Raw genomic sequence first — 22611 nt, 5'->3', positions numbered from 1 at the left:
AGAGGTTGTTGACCGCTCAGAGCCGCCAGAAGAGTTATGCGGACAGACGTCGCTCGGGGCTTGAGTTCCAGGTTGGTGATTTAGTACTCCTGAAGGTATCTCCTTGGAAGGGGGTGATCCGATTCAGGAAGAGGGGTAAGTTGGGACCTCGGTATATTGGTCCTTTCAGGGTGACTGCCAGGGTGGGCAGGGTAGCGTATCGTTTGGAGCTACTTACGGAGTTGAGCCAGATTCACGATACCTTCCACGTGTCTCAGTTGAGGAAGTGTATCGCTGATGAGTCGGCAGTGGTTCCGTTAGAGGACATTCAGGTAGATGCGAGTCTGAATTATGTTGAGAGACCGGTTGCGATTGTGGATCGAAGGATCAAGACTTTGAGAAACAAGGAGGTGCCATTGGTTCAAGTCCAGTGGCAACATCGGAAGGGTTCTGAAATGACCTGGGAGCCGGAGTTAGAGATGCGCGAGCAGTATCCAGAGTTATTTATGGAGTGAGACTTCGAGGGCGAAGTCTGATTCTAGTGGGGGAGAATTGTAACATCCGGATTCCCAGGTATCTTAAATTATGTATTTTATTGAGTTTTAGAGAGAGACTAGGCGAGTAGGCGCTCAGACTCGCCGAGTAGAGTCGCGAATCTCCATCCGGGTTAATGACTGGACTCGGCGAGTCCATACGTGGACTCGGCGAGTCCACGCTGTTTAATGAAACCCTAATTTCTTGGGTTTGGGACCTATTTAAAGGCCCTTATGGCCTTCAAGGGCGGCTACCAGACCATAGAGAGAAACCCTAGAGTGCTTGAGCGTTTTGAGAGAGAAAGGAAGCCATTCTTGACCTTGGAAGTGTTGTTTAGCAAGAAGAAGGAGGTACTAGCCAAGAGGAAGCATAGGAGGTTGCTATTATGTGGATTTGGAGCTAAGATCTTCACATTTGAGGTAGTAATTCGACTCTCCTTCTGTTCTTATGATGATCATATGGATTTAGGGTTTCTTAGACCCTTTGTTGGTTAGATTTGATGTCCAAATAGCCCCTTCTGGTGATAAGGCTTTGGATCTGGATCCATAGAGGTCCAGAGAGCCTTATTCATCAAGCTTTATGAAGAACAATAGAGGTCATGGCCTTGGGTTAAGGTATTTGGGGCTAAATCATCATATATGGTCATATAAATGTTGCTTGTGCATCAAGATCGAGACTTTACGTGATTATAGTGGTTGGGAAGGTCAGATCTAGGGATTAGAGGAACATATCTGACCTCAGGAGGTCATTTGAGTTGGTGCATGACATGAACTCGCCGAGTCCAAGGGCAGACTCGGTGAGTAGGGTTAGGGTTTCCCGTGAATCACTCAGTGAGTGACTTGCCGAGTTGGGGGAATGACTCAGTGAGTCAGAGGGGGAATAGAGGACTCGAGTTCACGACTGAACTCGCCGAGTCACATTTGTGCACTCGGCGAGTCGGGTCAAAAGTTTGACCGTTGACTTTTATTGACTTTTAGGGTTTGGTCAACTTTAGGGTCTTTGAGCCATGAGAGGGGTAAAATGGTCTTTTACCCTTTTGAGAGTACTAAGAGGAGGAATAGTCTAGCCTTGAGAGATGTATTGATTCAGAGTGTTTATTTCATATGATTAGGCGGAGGCTAGACCCGACATTACAGAGTTCGAGCTTTACCGAGTTACCCGAGGTGAGTCTTCTCACTATACTTTACCTAGAGTGGTAATTAGAGCTATGAGACAGAGTATTGTGTATGCTTTTGCATGATGTGATTTCTTTGTGTTATATGCTATGTATGTTACAGAGTCTTCAGAGTTAGGACCGGAAGGTCCACAGAGTTAGGGTCAGAGGACCCATAGAGTTAGGGCCAGAGGGCCCACAGAGTTATGGGACTGGGGGGTCCCACAGAGACACTTTGACCAGAGTGTCAAATAGAGTTATAGCCTCGAGTGGCTAATATGTGTTATGTGTGGTATTTTGGGGAACTCACTAAGCATTTATGCTTACAGTGTTGTGTTATGTGTCTCAGGTACCAGCGAGGATCGCGGGAAGGCGCCGGCTTGATCAGTACACACGCGGGGAGATTTTATTATGATCTTGGGATATGATGTTATGTGATACAATGGTGTTTTTATAACGATTATGAATGAAAACGTATTTTATAAAATGTGAAAAATCGTTTTGAAAATTTGGGTGTTACAGCAGGCTTCTGAATGGGCCCCTTACATCAATTGTTTGCCACCAGTTGCAGAGATGCATAGCACATAATTTTCCTTTTTTACCCTTTTAGTAAGTCACACATTTGATGACAAATTTCCCTTGTGTTATTTACCTAAAGCACAGTGTTTATATCTGTAGATAGTTTGGAGTGATGAGGAATTAAAGATGATAGGAAAAGTAAAAAACATTGCAAGATAGGAAAAATGAAATACATTCTGTTAGAATCTGGTCATGTGGTATGTATTCTGTCAAAACTCTTAGAATGTCTATTATTTTGACAGAATTCGATTTCAATCTCCTTATTTGTCAAGATAGGAAAAGTAAAAAACATTGCAAGATAGGAAAAATGAAATACATCCTATTAGAATATGTTATCATTCTCTATTATATAGATTCTATTAAATAAGTAATGCTTGTATTCTGTCAGAATTTATTTGTATAAATGCATTCTGTTAGAATGTCTTTTGAGAATGTTTGTTAACAACAAGTACATTAGCTTCACTGGTAATACTAACGAATAATGCATCTTATTCTTTTAGAATGGCTTGAAGAAGGAATTCAATATTGATCATACAAGAGAAAGATCATGTGAATTGGTAGAAGATCATGTGTATTTGCTTAATAATTGTACATTTAAGAATGTTATTTCTTAATATTTTTATTCATTTTTGATGATATTCTGTTAGAATATGTATAACTATACTAAATTGCATAAGATTATTAGTTTGTAAGAACATGTATGATTTTGTATTCACGTTCGAATGTATATGAAGAATATATGTTGAATTATTAAATCAGGTTAATTATCAAAAATATATGCATTGGAAATATATCCGCAAGAATAAAATTGAAAATATCTTTACTAATTAATGTTTGACATTCTGACAGAATAAAATCGGATTTTTAAATTTGAATTAATTTAAAATATTCAGATTTTTAAAAATAACGGAATTAATTATCCCTAAAAATCCGAAAATTTCCTTTTTTAATATAGGTTAATTGACTAAAATGCCCTTATACTGGAATTTGTGTGATTATATGGTACATGTTATCATATTCAACTATCATAGACCCTCAGATCATGACCTTTGATTATATTTCATCCAATGGTCCAGATCTGTGCATTCTGGCACACAATAGTTACTAGAAACAAAATAACCTAACCCTATATATGTATATATATATATATATATATATATATATATATATAGAGTTATGTTCCAATGAGAACATTTGAGATCATTTTTTAGAAACACGCGTGCCCACCTAACTTCCCCCACCATATTATGCCACCATGGGTGCCGGAAACCATTATTATCGTCGGAGATCAATCGATAACAACCGGAGATCTCTTCGTCACATCACCACCTTTGGAGGCCAGATCTCTTCGTTGCTTTGCCCCACCATATATCCTCTTACAAGATGTTGAAATGAAAGAACAACAGGTTCTAGCAACTCCTTCAAATTCGGTTTCATCTATGACTCCTTCCGTTTTACAGTGTAAGAATCTATCTAAATTTTGATCTCTATGATTGTTTGTTTGATCATATTTTTTTTATTATTGATGGATTTGATTTCGATAATGTGTTATTAATCGATTGATTTTAGAAAAAGATATGTGTATACGCTTTAGGAACGAACGCAAGCTTTGTTTATTATCTACTATTTCGAATTGAGAATTCGAATATGTTAATCATGTGAAATTGGCTCACAGATTTAAAAGAAATGACGGCACTGATTGAGATCAGAGCTTCTTCTCGTGAAGTTGTCGCATTTTGAGAGCTATTAGACTCACAATTGTGTTGGGGAGGAAGTTAAATGCTTATGTGATTTCATATCTTCCAAAGGTAGGTTATTTTTTACTTCTATATATCTTAACATCCATCGAATTTCAATCAATTTATTAATATCTATAATTACACACACACAATCACAATAACTAGTAAATTTGATATTTGTATAGATTTTTTATGAACACCAAGTGTTCGATGAAATGCCTCAATGAAAAAGTAGCATTTTATGTGAAAATCCTTAACTTTGAACCCTCATTAAGCCACGCATTAAGGCCCTTAGGTTAAATTGAGTTTCATATCTTAATAGCCTAATAAGTAACCAACAATCATATAAAAAGTGATAAACTTAAGGCTTAACCATTAAGTCCTTAATAGAACACCAAAAGTGATTTAAAAGCTATTATGATCAATTTTCCCAAATCTGTCCTCCAACTTCTAAAATTCGTGCAGGTCAATAAGAACATCTAAAAATCATGAGACTTAGTTTTCTGGAAATCTTAGTTTGTCTAGTTTCTTCAAACTTTGAATCACATTTCGAAATTCCATATCCTTGAGGGGTAAAATTGGCAATCTTCTCAGTTTGGTCCATGCTGTCACAGATTTCACGCATTGTCTTCAAAAAATCATAATAAATTCATCTGAACTCCAAATGCCAAAATTCCAAATCCTATAGTTAGATATGGATGTATAGTTTCCTAAATATAAAGGGTTTGATGTAATTCTTAGTAGATTGGTACAGTTTATTCCAATAGTGTTGAGTGGTCCAGAATATGACAGCTTAAAGTTACGAACTTGTAAATTTAATATAAAATCAACCAAAAATCATTAGAATAAGATCTTTATATTTCTGAAAAGATAAAAGAGAGAAATTTTCCAATATTATTTTATCGAAATTTAATAATGGGTTGAAAGGTAAGAAAACATATCCCAAACAGAGGACTACAATCAAAGAGAAAATAAGAAAATATATACATAAGTTTTATAAGAGTAATACAACAAAGCACAAGCTAAATAATGTTATAATTGTTGTGTAGGTTCTTGAAAAGGAAAGGATCTATCTTGCTCACGCTAGCTAATTTTCAAGTTCAATGAGGTGTGTTACACTAAGTCTCCTATTACGTGTACATAATCACATATGATTTATGTGGCTAAGATTCATTTTCACGTTCTCGATTCAATAATTATTTTTTTCCACTTTAATCATATGTGATTAAATACATTTAATCAGATGTGATTATATTTTTCTAATCACATATGATTTATTTGGAAAAAACGAATCCTGTCTATATAAATCATATGTGATTGGATACATACAATCACATATGATTATATACACGATAACAAATATTGAACAAAGAACACGAAAATAAATCTTTATCCAAATTAATCATATGTGATTAAATACATCTAATCACATGTGATTATATGAATCTAATCACATATGATTTATGTGGACACAATTCATTTTCGCTTTGTCGATTCAATAGTTGTTTTCATGTATTTTATCACATGTGATTATATGTATAATCATATGGGATTAAGTACATGAGCACAACTATTGAATCGAGAAGGAAAAAATGAATCTTGTCCACCTCAAATCATATGTGGTTATATACATATAATCACATGTGATTAAATACACAAAATCAATTATTCATCAAAACCCCAAAAACAAATATTGTCTACATAATCATATATGATTAAATACATATAATAACATGTGATTATATGTATTCAATCATATATGATTTATGTGGATACGATTCATTGTCACATTCTTGATTCAACAATTGTTCTTTGTCAACTGTAATCATATGTGATTAAATACATATAATCAAATATTGTCTACATAAATCATATCTGATTAAATACATATAATCACATGTGATTATATGTATCCAATCATACATGATTTATGTGGATACGATTCATTGTCACATTCTCAATTCAGTAATTATTCTTTGTCAACTGTAATCATATGTGATTAAATACATATAATCACATGTAATTATATGTATCTAATCACATATGATTTGTATGGACAAAAAATAATGATGTCATAAATCACATGTGATTAGATACATATAATCACATGTGATTATATACCCAAGAACAACTATTGAATCGAGAACACAAAGATAAATATTGTCCATAATTATCACATTTGATTATATGTATCTAATCACATGTGATTATATGTATCTAATCACATAGAATTTATGTGGAAAATATTCATTTTCGCTTTCTCGATTCATTTGTTGTTCTTCTGTATTTAATTACATGAGATTATATGTATCTAATTAGATATGATTTATATGGACAATATTCATTTTCACATTCTTGTTCAATAGTTGTTCTTGTACATTTAGTCACATATGATTTCTATACACAAGATTCATTTTCGCGTTTTTGATTAAATAGTTTTTCTTTTTCCACATTAATCATATGTGATTTATACATACAATCACATATGATTAAATACATAAGAAAAAATATTGATTCATGAATATTATCAATATAAATCATATGTGATTTGATACATATAATCACATGTGCTTAAGTACATGAGTACAACTATTGAATTGAGAAACAAATAATGAATCTTGTCCACATAAATCATATGTGATTAAATACATATAATCACATGTGATTAAATATATTAGAATAGTTATTGAATCGACGGAAGAATAAATATTTTCCATACGAATCATATGTGATTAAATATATATAATCACATGTGATTAAATATATATAATCACATGTGATTAAATACACAAGAACAACTATTGAATCAACACGTGAAAACAAATATTGTCCATGTAAATCATATGTGATTAAATACATATAATCACATGTGATTTATAACACGATGCCAATTATTAAATTGAAAACACGAAAATAAATACGGCCTGCGTAAATAATATTTTATTAAATACATATAATCACATGTAGTTATATGTATCTAATCACATATGATTTACGTGGACAATAATCATTTTTGCATTCTCGATTCACTAGTTTTTCACGTGTATTTAATCACATGTGATTATATGTATTTAATAACATATAAATCATATATGATTTGATATATATAATCACATGTGACTCGATACATATAATCACATTTGATTATATACAAGAGAAAACCTAATGAATCAAAAACACAATAACAAATCTTTGTAGGTGTGGGTGGGGGTGGTGGCGGCGGGTGGTGGAGGCGGGGTGGTGGTGATTGGTGGTGGTGGTGTGTGGTGATGGGTGGTGGTAGGTGGGTGGGTGGTTGCAAGTGGTGGTGATAGTGACGGGTGGTGGGTGGGTGTGGGTGGTGGAGGTAATTCATTTTTGCTTTGTAATTATATGAATCTAATCAGATATGATTAAATACATATAATCACATGTGATTATATGAATCTAATCACATATGATTTATGTGGACATAATTCATTTTTGCTTTGTCGATTCAATAGTTGTTCTCATGTATTTTATCAAATGTGATTATAGGTATAATCATATGTGATTAAGTACATGAGCACAACTATTGAATCGAGAAGGAAAAAATGTATCTTGTCCACCTCAAATCATATATGATTATATACATATAATCACATGTGATTAATTACACAAAAGCAATTATTCAGTCGAAAACTGTGATTATATGTATCCAATCATATATGATTTATGTGGCTGAGATTCATTGTCACATTCTCGATTCCATAATTGTTCTTTGTCCACTGTAATCATATGTGATTAAATACATATAATCATATGTGATTATATGTATCTAATCACATATGATTTATACGGACAAAAATAATGATGTCTATATAAATCATATGTGATTAGATACATATAATCACATATGATTGATTATATACACAAGAACAATTATTGAATTGAGAACACAAAGATAAATATTGTCCACATATATCATATGTGATTAAATGAATATAATCACTTGTGATTATATGTATCTAATCACATAGAATTTATGTGGAAAATATTTATTTTCGCGTTCTCGATTCCGTTGTTGTTCATGTGTGCTTAATTACATGAGATTATATGTATCTAATTAGATATGATTTATATGGACAATATTCATTTTCACATTCTTGTTCAATAGTTGTTCTTGTACATTTAGTCATATATGATTTCTGTACACAAGATTCATTTTCGCGTTTTTGATTAAATAATTTTTCTTTTTATACATCAATCATATGTGATTAATACATACAATCACATATGATTAAATACATAAGAAAAAATATTGACTCATGAATATTATCAATATAAATCATATGCGATTTAATACATATAATCACATGTGATTAAGTACATGAGTATAACTACTGAATTGAGAACGAAATAATGAATATTGTCCACATAAATCATATGTGATTAAATACATAAAATCACATGTGATTAAATATATTAGAACAATTATTGAATCGACACAAGAATAAATATTTTCCGTACGAATCATATGTGATTAAATATATGTAATCACATGTGGTTAAATACACAAGAACAACTATTGAATAAACACGTGAAAACAAATATTGTCCATATAAATCATATGTGATTAAATACATATAATCACATATGATTAGATACACGATGCCAATTATTAAATCGAAAACACGAAAATAAATACGACCCACGTAAATAATATTTTATTAAATACATCTAATCACATGTATGTATATGTATCTAATCACAAATGATTTACGTGGATAATATTCATTTTTGCATTCTCGATTCACTAGTTTTTCATGTATATTTAATCACATGTGATTATATGTATTTAATAACATATAAATCATATATGATTCGATACATATAATCACATGTGACTCGATACATATAATCACATGTGATTATATACAAGAGAAAACCTAATGAATCAAAAACACAATTTCAAATCTTTGTAGGTGGGGGTGAGGGTGGTGGCGGCGGGTGGTATAGGCGGGGTGGTGGTGTGTGGTGATGGGTGGTGTTGGGTGGGTGGGTGGTTGCAAGTGGTGGTGATAGTGACGGGTGATGGTTTTGGTGGGTGGTGGGTGGTTGGTGTGGTGGCGGAGGTGGGTGGTGGTGGCGAGTGGTGCTGGTTGGGTGGTGATGATGGTAGGTGGTGATGGTGGTGGCGGGTGGTGGTTGGTGTTGGTGATGGTTGTGGTGGGTGGGTGCTGGGTGGTGTTGGTGGCGGGTGGTAATGGGTGGTGGATAGTGATGGGTGGTAGGTGGCGGTGGGTAGTGATGGGTGGTGGTGGCGGGTGGTGGTTGGCGGTGGTGGTGGTGGTGGGTGGTGGTTATGGTGGCGGGTGGTGGTGGTTGGGTGGTGATGGTGGTGGGTGGTGATGGTGGTGGTAGGTGGTGGTTGGTGGTGGTGGTGGTTGTGGGTAGTGATGGGTGGTGGGTGGTGGTTGGTGGTGGTGGTTAGTGATGGGTGGTGGTGGTGGGTAGTGGTGATGATGGGTGGTAGGTAGTGGTTGTGGGTGGTGGTGGCACACGGTGATGATGGGTGGTGGTGGTTGGGTGGTGATGGTGGTGGCGGGTGGTGGTTGGTGGTGGGTGGGTGGTGGGTAGTGATGAGTGGTGGGTAGTGATGGGTGGTGGGTGGTGGTTGGTGGTGATGGTTAGTGATGGGTGATGGAGGCGGGTGATGGTTGGTGGTGGTGGGTAGTGATGGGTGGTGGTGGCGAGTGGTAGTGGTTATGGTGGGTGGGTGGTGGTGGGTGGTGGGTAGTGGTTGGTGGTGGTGGGTAGTGATGGGTGGTGAGTAGTGGTTGGTGGTGGTGGGTAGTGGTGGGTGGTGGTGGTGACGGGTGGTGGTGATGGGTGGTAGGTAGTGGTTGTTGGTGGTGATGGTGGGCGGTGGTGATGGGTGGTGAAGGTTGGTTAGTGATGGGTGGTGGTGGCGTGTGGTGGTGGTGGGTGGTGGTGGTGGTGGGTGGTGATGGCGGGTGGTGGTGATGGGTGGTAGGTAGTGGTTGCTGGTGGTGGTGGCGGGCGGTGGTGATGGGTGGTGGAGGTTGGTGATGGGGGCAGGTGGTGGTGGTTGGTGGTGATGGTGGTGGTTGGTGGTTGTGGTGTAGGTGGGTGGTGGTGGGTGGTGGGTAGTGATGGGTGGTGGGTGGTAGTTGGTGGTGGTGGTTAGTGATGAGTGGTGGTGGCGCGTGGTGGTGGTGGGTGGTGTTGGTTGGGTGGTGAGTGGTGTTAGTTAGTGGGTTTTTTAATTGTTTGTAACTATTTTTTGATTTATATGAATATTATTTTATAATTTTAATTAAAAAAATTGTGTTTTTCAAATTTGTTCTCAAATGTTCTCGAGATAAGAAATTTTCTCGATTGAACGCTCCCTATATATATATATATATATATATATATATATATATATATATATATATATATATATATATATATATATATATATATATATATATATATATATATAAATTTTTAGATTGGATATTGCAGAAGGTGCAAAACCACTTCCATGGGAGACGAGGATTAAAATAGCCATGGGAGCAGCTCAAGGCCTTGCTTTTTTGCACACTACAGAAAATAATGTCATTCACAGGGGTGTGAAACCCTTAAATATTTTGTTAGATGAGGCAAGCAAACACTAATCATATTTAGTTTAAATAGGCATCATTGATTATGGTGGCACTTATTTCAAGAAATTTGATATTTCAGGGGTTGTATGTAAGTTTAAATGTTTATCATAACTATTTCTATATTCAATTATGTTCCAGGAGTTTAATGCGAAGCTCTCAGATTTTAGACTGGTAAGTTAGGTCCTGTCAATGGAGAGTCTCATGTCTCAACACGCGCTACGTGCACCTACGGTTATGCTGATCTTGAGTATATAATCACTGGTTAGTTCTCTAATATCCTTGTTTGAGCACAACTTCCTGCTTTTAGGGCTTAAATCATTTAGGGGTTATTGTTAAATTGACTTGAATATATGTAAAATTGTCTATATCCCAAATTGAGAAATGATAAGGGTTTTTAAGACATCAATAACAAAGGCTGTGATGCAACTCCAGATCGTTTATATGTGAAGAGCGATGTTTATAGTTTTGGAGTGGTGATGCTAGAGATGATTACAGGGTTACACGTACTCAATTATTATCGGCCTTCCTCACAAATTAATTTGGTGAAGTGGGCTAGACCTTCCTTAAACAGTATAAAAAAACTACAGAAAATCATGGATCCACGGTTGGAACAAGTTTATCCATCAAAAGGCGCTATGAAAGTAGCGAAACTCATCCTAAATTGTCTTGAAGAAGAGCCAATTCATCGGCCTTCAATGGAGGAAGTGGTGGCACGTTTAGAAGAGATCAACACAATTAAAATATAAACCATACATGGAAGTTGAATGATAACACATGGCATGGATCGACTAATCAAATTTCCGAATGATGATAAAGGTTTCACACTTTATGTTATGGTTATATTATATGATCAATTTATGGTAAAAGTGGTCGCCTTTTCCTTTCTTATGATTGCAGATTCTTATGCAATCAATTTCAATTCATATGTAAATGTTTTTGTTATTATGAAATGTGTAAAGACGTTTAACACATGAGAAAGAAGATGATACATGACCCATAACAGGTGTATTGAGTGTGTATTTCGTTTTTTAGACATAGTAGCATCATACTTCAATTTTTTGTCCATTTCAGGCCATGCATTTCTTTGTTTATAAATAATAGCAGCATACTTCTTCAGGCAATGTACTTTGGTCATTTTAAACAAAATAGCAATATACTTTAGATTTCATCATTGTAAATTAATGAAGGTGTATGTTGCCTAAAATGGGTTTAAAAAAGCACATTAGAAGTAGGTTGCCATCATTTGCATCTAACCAAAATAACAAGTGCATATAAAAGTGATGTGAATCAAGAAAATTGACTGAGACGTGTCAGCACTAACTAATAAAAGCCCATATGATGAAAGTGTAATCAAGAAAATTGGAAAAAATGGAAGTCAGTTTGAATTGCAGGTCTTAAAATAAATCTTTTGTGTCTAGATTTTCCTCTTAATGTAACCATTTAAATACAATTCTGACTATACCTTGTAAAACTAATATCGTTCATAAATAGATTTGGAACAAATTGATGCATTTGTTTCTAGTTACAATGTGTGTATATATGGAAATTTACTGTTTTGAGTTCCGAGACAACACTCTTCTAACGCTGATCCTGCCATTGATAGGTATCATTTTTTATGGGTGGAAAAAATCATTTTGCCCTATCCTGCCATTGATGCATTTGTTTCTAGTCACATGTGGATTGCAATGTTATTCATTATCAATATGGTCACACCATTAAAAAGGAATCTCTTAAGTCCTATAAATGATCATTTTATCCCTATGATATAGGTTTTTTTTTTCCTATTAATTTTTATTATGACATTATTGTTTTATTTATCTTTTATTATTTCTAGTTTAAGTTTTATCAAAAAACTAAATTCAATCCCAACGATGATCAGAAAAGGGAAAATCATTCACCATCGTAGTAGCACCATGGAAATCGGCCAAAATTTTAAGAGAAATAGATAGGTTCTTGTGCTACATCTATGACCCAATAGTACATGTGCAGCGTCATAAGGCTCTGGAGCTGCCTTCCCGTCTGTAGGTTCGTCAAATCCCCAAAAATATCAATTATCACATAAAATGTTTTTAATCCAAACCCTAGGTCAAATATCATCAAACGACTTCTGATATTATTCCTGAACCGGTAAAAAAACAGTAAAGATCTAAATTACTTTCAGATTAAAAGAATTGTTTGTGATAGGGATTTTGTGTTTCTAACAAAGAGTTTGGATTATACGCCAAATGAAAGGCAGAAAGGGTGAGGAAATTTGGAGAAAATATGTCTCTTTAGTCCTTACTACTCAAGTGGTTGCCGAATACAGGGGACATAATTAGGTTAAGAACCAAGTAAAATTAAGTACGGACTTGTAATTTTTTCAGTCTGAATTATCAAATAAATGTTTTAAGCAGTGGAATACACAAAACATAAATCATATCTTAAATCATTGCAACATCCATGCATATCATATTGCTAAATCACCCAATATATATATATATATATATATATATATATATATATATATATAGAGAGAGAGAGAGAGAGAGAGAGAGAGATAGGTTCATGTTTAAAGTAATTATTGTGTTATCGTATGCATAAATGTGGGTCAACCAAAATTAAAAAAAAATTAAATAATTTAATAAATAAATAAGGGTAATTTAGTAATATGATTAACAATTTCCAAAAATAATCCCTATAATCATGGTATTGACTTTTAACCCCAATTTCTCCAGGTTTTATATCTTTTTTTTTTTTGAAACGACAACGTACTCCAATACCAATACCCCACCATCGCCCCTGACTTTCACCATCCTTCCAACGAAAAGATTCTGATTACGAACCCTAATCCCTCTTCCGATCTACACTTCTTACTTCCTTTGCTCCATCGATTTCTGTTCAAATCAATCAACCAACTTCTACCAATCAGGTTAGCTTACTCTCTTCTCTTTAGTCAGCGTTTTTTTCTCTTCCAATGATCCATTTTTTGTCCGGTTCGAGTTTCTCTGTTGGTTACGAGGTTTATTGCTTTACTTGTTTGATTGAATTATTTTTCTTTCGAGTTTCGTATTCGAGTGAATCGATGTTTGGTTAGATTCGATTTTTGATATAATGAAGTAACATGAAGCTCTGTTCGAGTTAATTTTCACTTAGGGTTTTTTCCTTCCGTTTTTGTTTGTTACAGGAATCGACAACTCAGCTTTATAATTCCAATTCAAGTGGAATTTGGGGGTTTTGAGTGATATGGAGATCATTGTGTTTCTTTCAAATGGTCTGATTGATGCAGCAAAGGGACTGATTCAAATGGTCTGATTCATATTTCAATTTATGTTTTTTTTTATTTTATTTATTTTATTTTTTTTTATTTAACACTTCATTTATGTGGACAGTGCAGGATCTTGACAAGGTTGAATTCTGAAAAGGTATCAAGTATGTTTATGTAGATGATTCAATGGATGATATTGGTGAGATTCCAATTCTATTGGAATGGAATCACGTATTCCAATTCTGTTGGAATGGAATCACGAATTCCAATTCTGTTGGAATCACAGAAGTTGATGCTTGAAGAACGGACCACAAAATTGAAACGAACCACATTATTCTTTTAGAATGTATTAGTCGTTGTTAGATTTTGATGTTTTCTTTCCCGTTTTGAAAGTTTTTTTAGTTTTATTCTTTAACAATAAATGTAATTCTTAACAATTGCTACCCGTATTCTATAAGAAATAATGTATTTTTTGTTTTTATTCTTCAATTGATTGTTCAAGAATTTGTTATTCTACAAGAAGTTCTTAAAGTCATGATCAAGAAATAGGTTCAAGAATATTTTTATTATTTATGGTTCAAGAATATTTTTATTTTTGAGTAAATAATTAAATAAATAAACATATTCTGTCAGAATGTTCGAATTAAAATAGTTATAATTCGTAAAATCGGATTTTTAAAATTAATAGAATCTATGCTCCCTTAAAATATGCAATTTTCCTTTATTAAATCTATATTAATTGACTAAAATACCCTTGTAATTAAATTAGATGATATTTTTCAATTACATTTAATTCAATAATATATATTAATCACTTTCTTAAAATAAGTAAAATTGATTGGCCCACAGTTATGCATACAATAACACAATAATTACTTTGAATAGAATAACCTAGGCCTATATATATATATATATATATATATATATATATATATATATATATATATATATATATATATATATATATATATATATATATATATATATATATATATATATATATATATATATATATATATATATATATTCTTTGAGTGAATGAGGTGGAGGTCCATTGATGGCAGTGACTCAATCGTTGAAAAGTGAAACATATTCACCAAATTGTTCAATTAAAAGCAACAGTAGTCAATATATGGGTCCTGCAATGTGTTGACCAGTTCAATAGTCAGTCAGGAGTCAACCCATCCAGATCATCTCAATCTTTAGATCTAAGAATTTTTACCTTCATTTCTTGCATTACAGAGTACAGACTGATCGATATCATATCTCCAAGAAGCATGGACTTTTCCACATCTCTTATATTTCTCCTTACTGTATTGGGCATTGTTTTTTATTATTTACAGAAGCAACAAGAGGAGGATGACAGTCAGCACAAGAATTCATCCCTGTCATCATCATCAGATGACCAATCCACATCAGCCTCATCGGATAAACTATGTCGAAAGTTTTCACTTGGCGAAATCAAATTGGCCACCAATGATTTTGATGATGCATTTGTAATCGGAAAGGGTGGCTTTGGGAAGGTATATAAAGGTAAGATTGAGTTTGGGGAAGAAGGAATTGATGTTGCCATTAAGAGGTTGAATCTTGATTCCAATCAAGGAGTAACCGAGTTCAAGGCAGAGATTGAGATGCTTTCCAAGTTTCGCCATAGTCACATCGTCTCTCTTTTAGGATACCATGAAGGATCTGATAAAAGAGAGATGATCCTTATTTATGAATACATGCCGAAGGGAAGCCTTGAGGATCATCTCCACAAAATAAGAGTCAACGGAAGTAATCATTCTCTGCTGACATGGGTCCAGAGGCTCAACATTTGCATAGGTGCTGCTCGTGGTTTGGACTACCTCCATACAGGTACAGGTGTCAAATCCAGAGTCATACACCGTGACATTAAGAGCTCAAACATCTTGCTGGACGAGAATTTGGCAGCTAAGATTTCCGACTTTGGGTTGTCCAGGATTGGTCCAGCAAATCTATCGGACACAACTAATGTTTATACCCATCAGATCAAAGGAACATTTGGGTACATGATTGCTGAGTATTTTGCAACTCAAAGATTTGTTAGGATCGAGACACTTAACACACGACTCTAAACACACACACAGCTCACGAAAAACAAGAACACAAGGATGAACACGAGGGATTTAACGTGGTTCGGTCCTTCTCTGACCTACGTCCACCGGTAACTAGGAATTTATATTTCTTGGTGCTAATCTGCACTCTTTCTGTGTTACTCTAGATACAAGTTTTACAAATACAGATGAATCTCTTATATAGAGATGGAAACACACATGGTTCCTGGTTTCCTGCCATTTTTGACCAGTTGTGGCTTCACACATGGTTCCTGGTTTCCTGCCATTTTTGACCAACGTTTCTGTGGATTCACACTCAACAACCTCCATGGATTCACACTCAACAATCTCCCACTTGAAGCCACAGAACAATCTTCACCTGTGCTTCAACTGTGCATCTGTATTTTAAAAAAAAAATTGATCTTAATTCCTTCCTAGTTACCCTGCCTTCTCTTCAATTTACCTGTTCTCTGTCTCCACCGGTTCCCACTGAAATGAACTGCCCGATCCTGGAACATCCTGAGAACAAACGACACTCTCCATGTGAAGCAGATAATCTGGAGAGACTTTTACAGATGGAATACTGGTTCTCTTAACCCACTGTGTTCTGGGTATTCTAGCTGAAACAAAGCCCATGCTCCCACTGCTATGAATGCCCTTGACTGGTTTTTCTGAACCGTTCCAAACACGTTCAACCTGAATCTGACCTGTGACTCTGGGTTTGCCATCTGCAAAGCAAACCTTCTTCTGTCCACGAGACTCTATGAACCGGATTTTGTTTTTCTTCTGAACTGGGACGGTTACTCCCTCAGATGGTAATCTGACCATATATAATGAACCCTTCTTATGTCCACGAGCTATCAGAAGATTTCCTTTGACAACCTTCCACTGCCCATTCCTGAACTTAACCTCGTGTCCCTGTTCATCCAACTGCCCAACAGAAATCAACTGTTTCTTCAGACTTGGAATTACCCGGACATCCTTCAAAGTCCAGGTGGTTCCCATGGAGGTCTTCAAATCTACGTCTCCTATACCCGTAATATCAAGCACTTGATCATCGGCCAAACTAACTTTGCCAAAGTCACCTGTTTGTAGGTTCTTGACCATATCTGGGCATGAGACAGCATGGAAAGAAGCACCCGAATCCATAATCCAGGATTCCATTGAGCTCTCAACACAGCATATGAGAAAATCTCCCGATTCTTCAGAGGATACATTGTGTACTTCTTTCTTTTTAGCTTGTGGTTTTGGACATTGGTTTCTAAAGTGACATTTTTCTTTGCAATTCCAACATTCAATATCTTTTCGGTTCTTGGACTACCCCCTTTTTCTAGACTTTGATCTGCCTCGACTACGTCCTCTTTCGTTTCTTCTTCCTCTACTTTCTGTATGCAATAAAGAACTAGAACTAGAACTAGAAGTCTCACCATTGCTTCTCCGTCTGATATCTTCATTTACAATCAAGTCACGAATACTCTCGAAAGTGAGTTTAATAGTGCCGGATGCACTACTAACAGCTGTGACGATGCCTGACCAACTATCGGGCAAAGATGATAAAAGGAGGAGCGCTTGTACTTCATCTTCAAACTTTATTGCAACTGAGGCTAAACGAGAGATAATCGAGTTAAACTCGTTTATGTGAGCGGTAACTGACATGCCTTCCTTCATTTTGGTGTTAACCAATTGTTTGATGAGGAACACTTTGTTGGAAGCGGACGGCTTCTCGTACATGTTGGACAAAGCCTTAAATACTCCATAAGTAGTTGTTTCATTAACAATGTTATACGCAACACTCTTTGCCAATGAAAGCCTAACTACACCCAAGGCTTGTCGATCCAACAACTTCCATTCTTCATCATACATGTCATCCGGTTGTTCGCCCAACATAGGCAAATGCAAACTTTTCTGATACAACATATCTTCAATTTGCATCTTCCAAAATCCATAATCGGTTCCATCAAACTTGTCAATTTTGATTTTACCATCTTCTGCCATTTTTGCAATTTTCTGAAAGAACAGGGACCTGTCATGCAATTTTCTGAAACTTCAGGGACCTGTCTTGCAATTTTCTGGAACTTCAGGACCGGTCTTTGCAATTTTCTGAAACTTCAGGGACCAAATCTGAGTTTTTCAAATTCTGCTACAGTGACGCTACAGTGTCGCTACAGTGTCGTCTTCTCCGGCAAGTCTCCGGCGTACAGTGTCGTCTTCTCCGGCAAGGCTCCGACGCTACAGTGTCGTCTTCTCCGGCGAACTGGTTTTCCGGTCACTATTCCGGCGAACCTTTGACCGGCGATTTGGACGTCTTCCGGTGGTCGAAAAATTCAGAAAAAAATATTTTCGGAATCTTCGGAACGAGAACTTTCCAACGGTATACACCAAAATCGTTTTTGACGAAAACAAATTCCGACCAAAAAACAGAAAATCACCTTCTGGAGCTAAAACCTTGCTCTGATACCACTTGTTAGGATCGAGACACTTAACACACGACTCTAAACACACACACAGCTCACGAAAAACAAGAACACAAGGATGAACACGAGGGATTTAACGTGGTTCGGTCCTTCTCTGACCTACGTCCACCGGTAACTAGGAATTTATATTTCTTGGTGCTAATCTGCACTCTTTCTGTGTTACTCTAGATACAAGTTTTACAAATACAGATGAATCTCTTATATAGAGATGGAAACACACATGGTTCCTAGTTTCCTGCCATTTTTGACCAGTTGTGGCTTTACACATGGTTCCTGGTTTCCTGCCATTTTTGACCAACTTTTCTGTGGATTCACACTCAACAACCTCCGTGGATTCACACTCAACAAGATTGACACGGAAGTCTGACGTGTATGCTTTTGGTGTTGTCTTATTGGAAGTGTTATGTGGTAGGCCTGCTCTGGATTTTACATTGGATGAGGAGCAACACAGCCTAGCTGTATGGGCGAAAAAGTGCATTAGAGAAGGTAATATCGATCGAATCATTGATTCCATTTTAAGGGGGCAAACCACACTTAATTGTCTGAAAGAATTTGGGCGAATTGCATATGAATGTATCCTCAATCGTTCAAAGGATCGACCTACAATGGCTCAGGTAGTGGATAGGCTAGAATTTGTGTTGGCCTTGGCATCACAAAAACACCAAGTGACAATTGCTGAAAAGGTATGGTCGTTATTCTCTACTAACATTCCAGGTAAACTTGAGCTCTTAGAAAATACTATTTGTGTGGTGATATGAATTTCATAAGCACTATTCATTGTGCAGATTTAATATTTTTTTGACAATCCACCAGTTGTCCATCTATAAATTATTTGAGTTCATCTATATAATTTCATCTGGTTTCAGCAGTGCATGCTAAAAATAATAGAAATAGACGTAAGTGGAGCAATGACAACAAAAGTGGCAGGACCATACTAGATAAAGCAGCTACAAAAGAATCGGAAGGGAGCAGTGAAGGTAAAGAAGGTGCTATAATAAATAAACTCACTACCACAGGAGTAGAATGCCATGATGCTACTATACAGTTGAAGGCACAAAAGTTGAAGATATTCACATTTGATGAGTTGCAGAGATCTAGCTGGAATTTCCAGTCATCTTCAATGTATAGAGAAGGTCCGTATGATGAGACAGTCTATAGAGGGTGGGTGGATGAATCATACGCACCATCAGTATCTGGTGTTGGGATAGCAGTCGTGATCAAGATTTTAAACACAGACATTAATGTTCAAAGTCTCAACGAGTGGCAGGTCTGTTTGTTTATTATACCATCAAATTTTCTTTCTTGTGATATGAATATTTTAATAGCAAAGTTCAAGAATCCCATGATAGGACTGAATTTCTGAGTATCTTCTTGAAGTCCTTCCTCCTTTAACCTATATATGACTATATGAGTATATGGTATGTATACCATCAATAGTCATCATCAATGTGTTTACTCTTCTAATGAAAGACTTGATTCTTGGTTGTATGAATGGCAAATTGGCAATACTATCGCATTATTGACTGAAAACTGTTGTGTGATGTCAACCAATACGGAATGATAAGCCAATTTGATAAAAGTGGAAGTACAATAAAGAATTTGGAAAACTTGGAAATAAATCATTTAGTAGCTAGCTTATGAGCTGCATAAAGGAAGTAAAATAGAAATTGTTAATTTTTTGTGTTTTCTTGGTAGGCAGAAGCGAAATTCTTGGGGACTTTTAGCCACCCAAATGTTGTTGAACTCTTTGGATATTGCTGGGAAAATAAGGAGTTCCTTCTTGTTTATGAATATATGCACAAAGGAAGCTTAAATATGCATCTCTTTGGGGGTAAATATTTAATTCTACGCCACTAACTCTGCAAAAAAATTTTGTATCTATTAAATCTATAAGTAATATGAATTGGATTTTGCAGAAGGTGCAGAACCACTTTCATGGGACACAAGGATTAAAATAGCCATGGGAGCAGCTCAAGGCCTTGCTTTCTTGCACACTACTGAAAATAATGTCATTTGCAGGGATGTGAATTCCTCAAACATTTTGTTAGATTGGGCAAGTAGAAAACTAATTAATTTTACTTTAAACATCTGTCTATATATGATTATGGTTGCACCTTTAAGAATTTCCATGAATTGGGGTTCAGTATTTTAGTTTAAATCTTTATCATATCAATATTTTTATAATGAATTATGTTTCAGGAGTTTAATGCGAAGGTCTTGGATTTTGGACTGGCAAGGTTAGGTCCAGCCAATGGAGAGTCTCATATCACAACACGTGTAGTAGGCTCCTACGGTTATGCGGCTCCTGAGTATATAGCCACTGGTTAGTTCTCTAATATCATTGTTCAAGCATGGTGGTATAACTGAACACGAGCAGCATAGCCAACTGAAACCCATGTGTTATTCATTATATTATTTATATTGTCAGTGGACTTGAATGTAAAATGGTCTAACCCAAAGTGATCAATGATGGTGATTATTGCTTAGCTAGGCTAACTAGTGTTTTTAATAAATCCATAACAAAGGGTGTGATGCAACTACAGGTCGTTTGTATGTGAAGAGCGATGTTTATGGTTTTGGAGTGGTGATGCTAGAGATGATTACAGGGCTATGTGTCATGGATAAAGATCGGCCTTCTCTAAAACATAATTTGGTGGATTGGGCTACACCTTTTTTAAGAAATATAAAAAAACTACGAAAAATCATGGATCCACAGTTGGAACAAGTTTATCCATTAAAAGGCGCACTGAAATTAGCGAAACTCATCCTAAATTGTCTTGAGCAGGAATCAATTCGTCGCCCTGCAATGGAGGAAGTGGTGGCACGTTTAGAAGAGATCCACACAATTAAAATAATACCACAGACATGTTAAAAGGATAACACATGGCACTCACTTCATGAGCCTGCACCATGAACATAAGTTTGGTGATTGTAGCCCCCCCCCCCCCCCCCCCCAAATCATGGAATGGTCATAACGGTGTAACCGTTTTTGTTTTGATTATAGGATCAATATACAGTAAGACTGGTCATCTTTTTCATTTTTATAATTACAGATTGTTTATGTAATCGATTTAATTTCATATGTTATTTTTTGTTATTATTACATGTATTCTACTCATTTGTGTAATGGTGGTACTTTTCTTTGTGTATGTTGACGTGAGATCAATGATCTTTTCAGAATCTGGCTGGCCACACAAGGTTAGTACTATTGTATGATGGACAATATATACCCTGTTGACGGGGTAGACGGATTTCTTTTTTGTGGTGGACTATATATACTTCATCTTGTCCAGTTTTGCCACGTCATCACTAATGACTACATGGAATTCACATTGGCCAGATGAGCAGAAGGTAACATTGATCTCTGTTTGAGGGGGCAAAACACACAACTATGGTCTGAAGGAATTTGGGCATATTGCGTCTGAATGTCTCCTTGCTAGTTCAAAGGATCTCATGTTAATTACTTTCTTCAGTAATTTTATTTTTTGTTTTATCGCGTCTTTTCTTTAATTCCCTTTATAAATGTTAATTATTGTTTCAGAAGGTGATGATCAGCAACACAGATTGGCTTGCGGTCTCCATCAAGAGATCCATCCCCAACAAGGCTCAAGGTGTCGATGAGTGGCAGCTTTGTTTGTTTATCTATCTGTTGCTGTCAGGTTTTGTTTCTTCCATTCTCTTGAATTCAAATACTTTTGATGTGTAATGATGCATGTGGCAAATCTACTCTTGTCTTCTTTTCTACAGGCAATACAAGTTTAATCAATGATTTTTTTTCTTTTACATATTTATTAAGAAATCAGAATTAGATCATCATACATCAGGACTTTGAAGGCATATATATTCTATAAAGACCCTTAAGATTTGTTGACCTTTGTCCGGTTGTACTTCATTGTTTTTTTATCAATAGTAGTTAGCTGTATTTCGTTGAAGTATAATTTCTGTGTTATACCTCATTAAGTGAATTGTTCTGATATACTTGAATATTTGGACAAACATGTACAAAGGATTACTCCAAAAACATAGTTATTTCATTTGATGATTCTCAAACAGAGTTTAACACAAAAGTGCAGGAAAGATAAGAGAAAGGGAAGTAACGAGAGGGTGGGTCTCTACACAAACAAAGAAGTTTATTGATATAACCCAACAACCTTTTACATCATATATATATATATATATATATATATATATATATATATATATAT

The 22611-nt window shown here is 35.6% G+C and overlaps 1 protein-coding gene and 1 pseudogene across 2 annotated transcripts; both read left to right on the top strand.

The window, feature by feature from the left end:
- The first annotated feature begins 19011 nt into the window (after positions 1-19011).
- Positions 19012-20558, top strand: LOC145130282 (putative serine/threonine-protein kinase PBL10). Its single transcript, XM_079065109.1, has 4 exons — positions 19012-19120; positions 19273-19673; positions 20102-20237; positions 20323-20558. Exons 1-4 carry the CDS (start codon positions 19012-19014, stop codon positions 20556-20558), a joined length of 882 nt encoding a protein of 293 aa, XP_078921235.1.
- Positions 20553-22112, top strand: LOC145130281 (putative serine/threonine-protein kinase PIX13; annotated as a pseudogene). Its single transcript, XR_013717757.1, has 5 exons — positions 20553-20729; positions 20950-21331; positions 21585-21604; positions 21653-21757; positions 21948-22112. The product of XR_013717757.1 is annotated as a putative serine/threonine-protein kinase PIX13 (transcript).
- The last annotated feature ends 499 nt before the right edge of the window (positions 22113-22611 follow it).

The sequence above is a fragment of the Lactuca virosa genome, chromosome 8, assembly GCF_052849685.1.
Source record: "Lactuca virosa cultivar CGN04683 chromosome 8, Lactuca_virosa_CGN04683_v6, whole genome shotgun sequence".
Taxonomy (NCBI): Eukaryota; Viridiplantae; Streptophyta; class Magnoliopsida; order Asterales; family Asteraceae; genus Lactuca; species Lactuca virosa.
The sequence above is the reverse complement of the archived record's forward strand: the minus strand, read 5'-3'. Positions and strand labels throughout refer to the sequence as shown.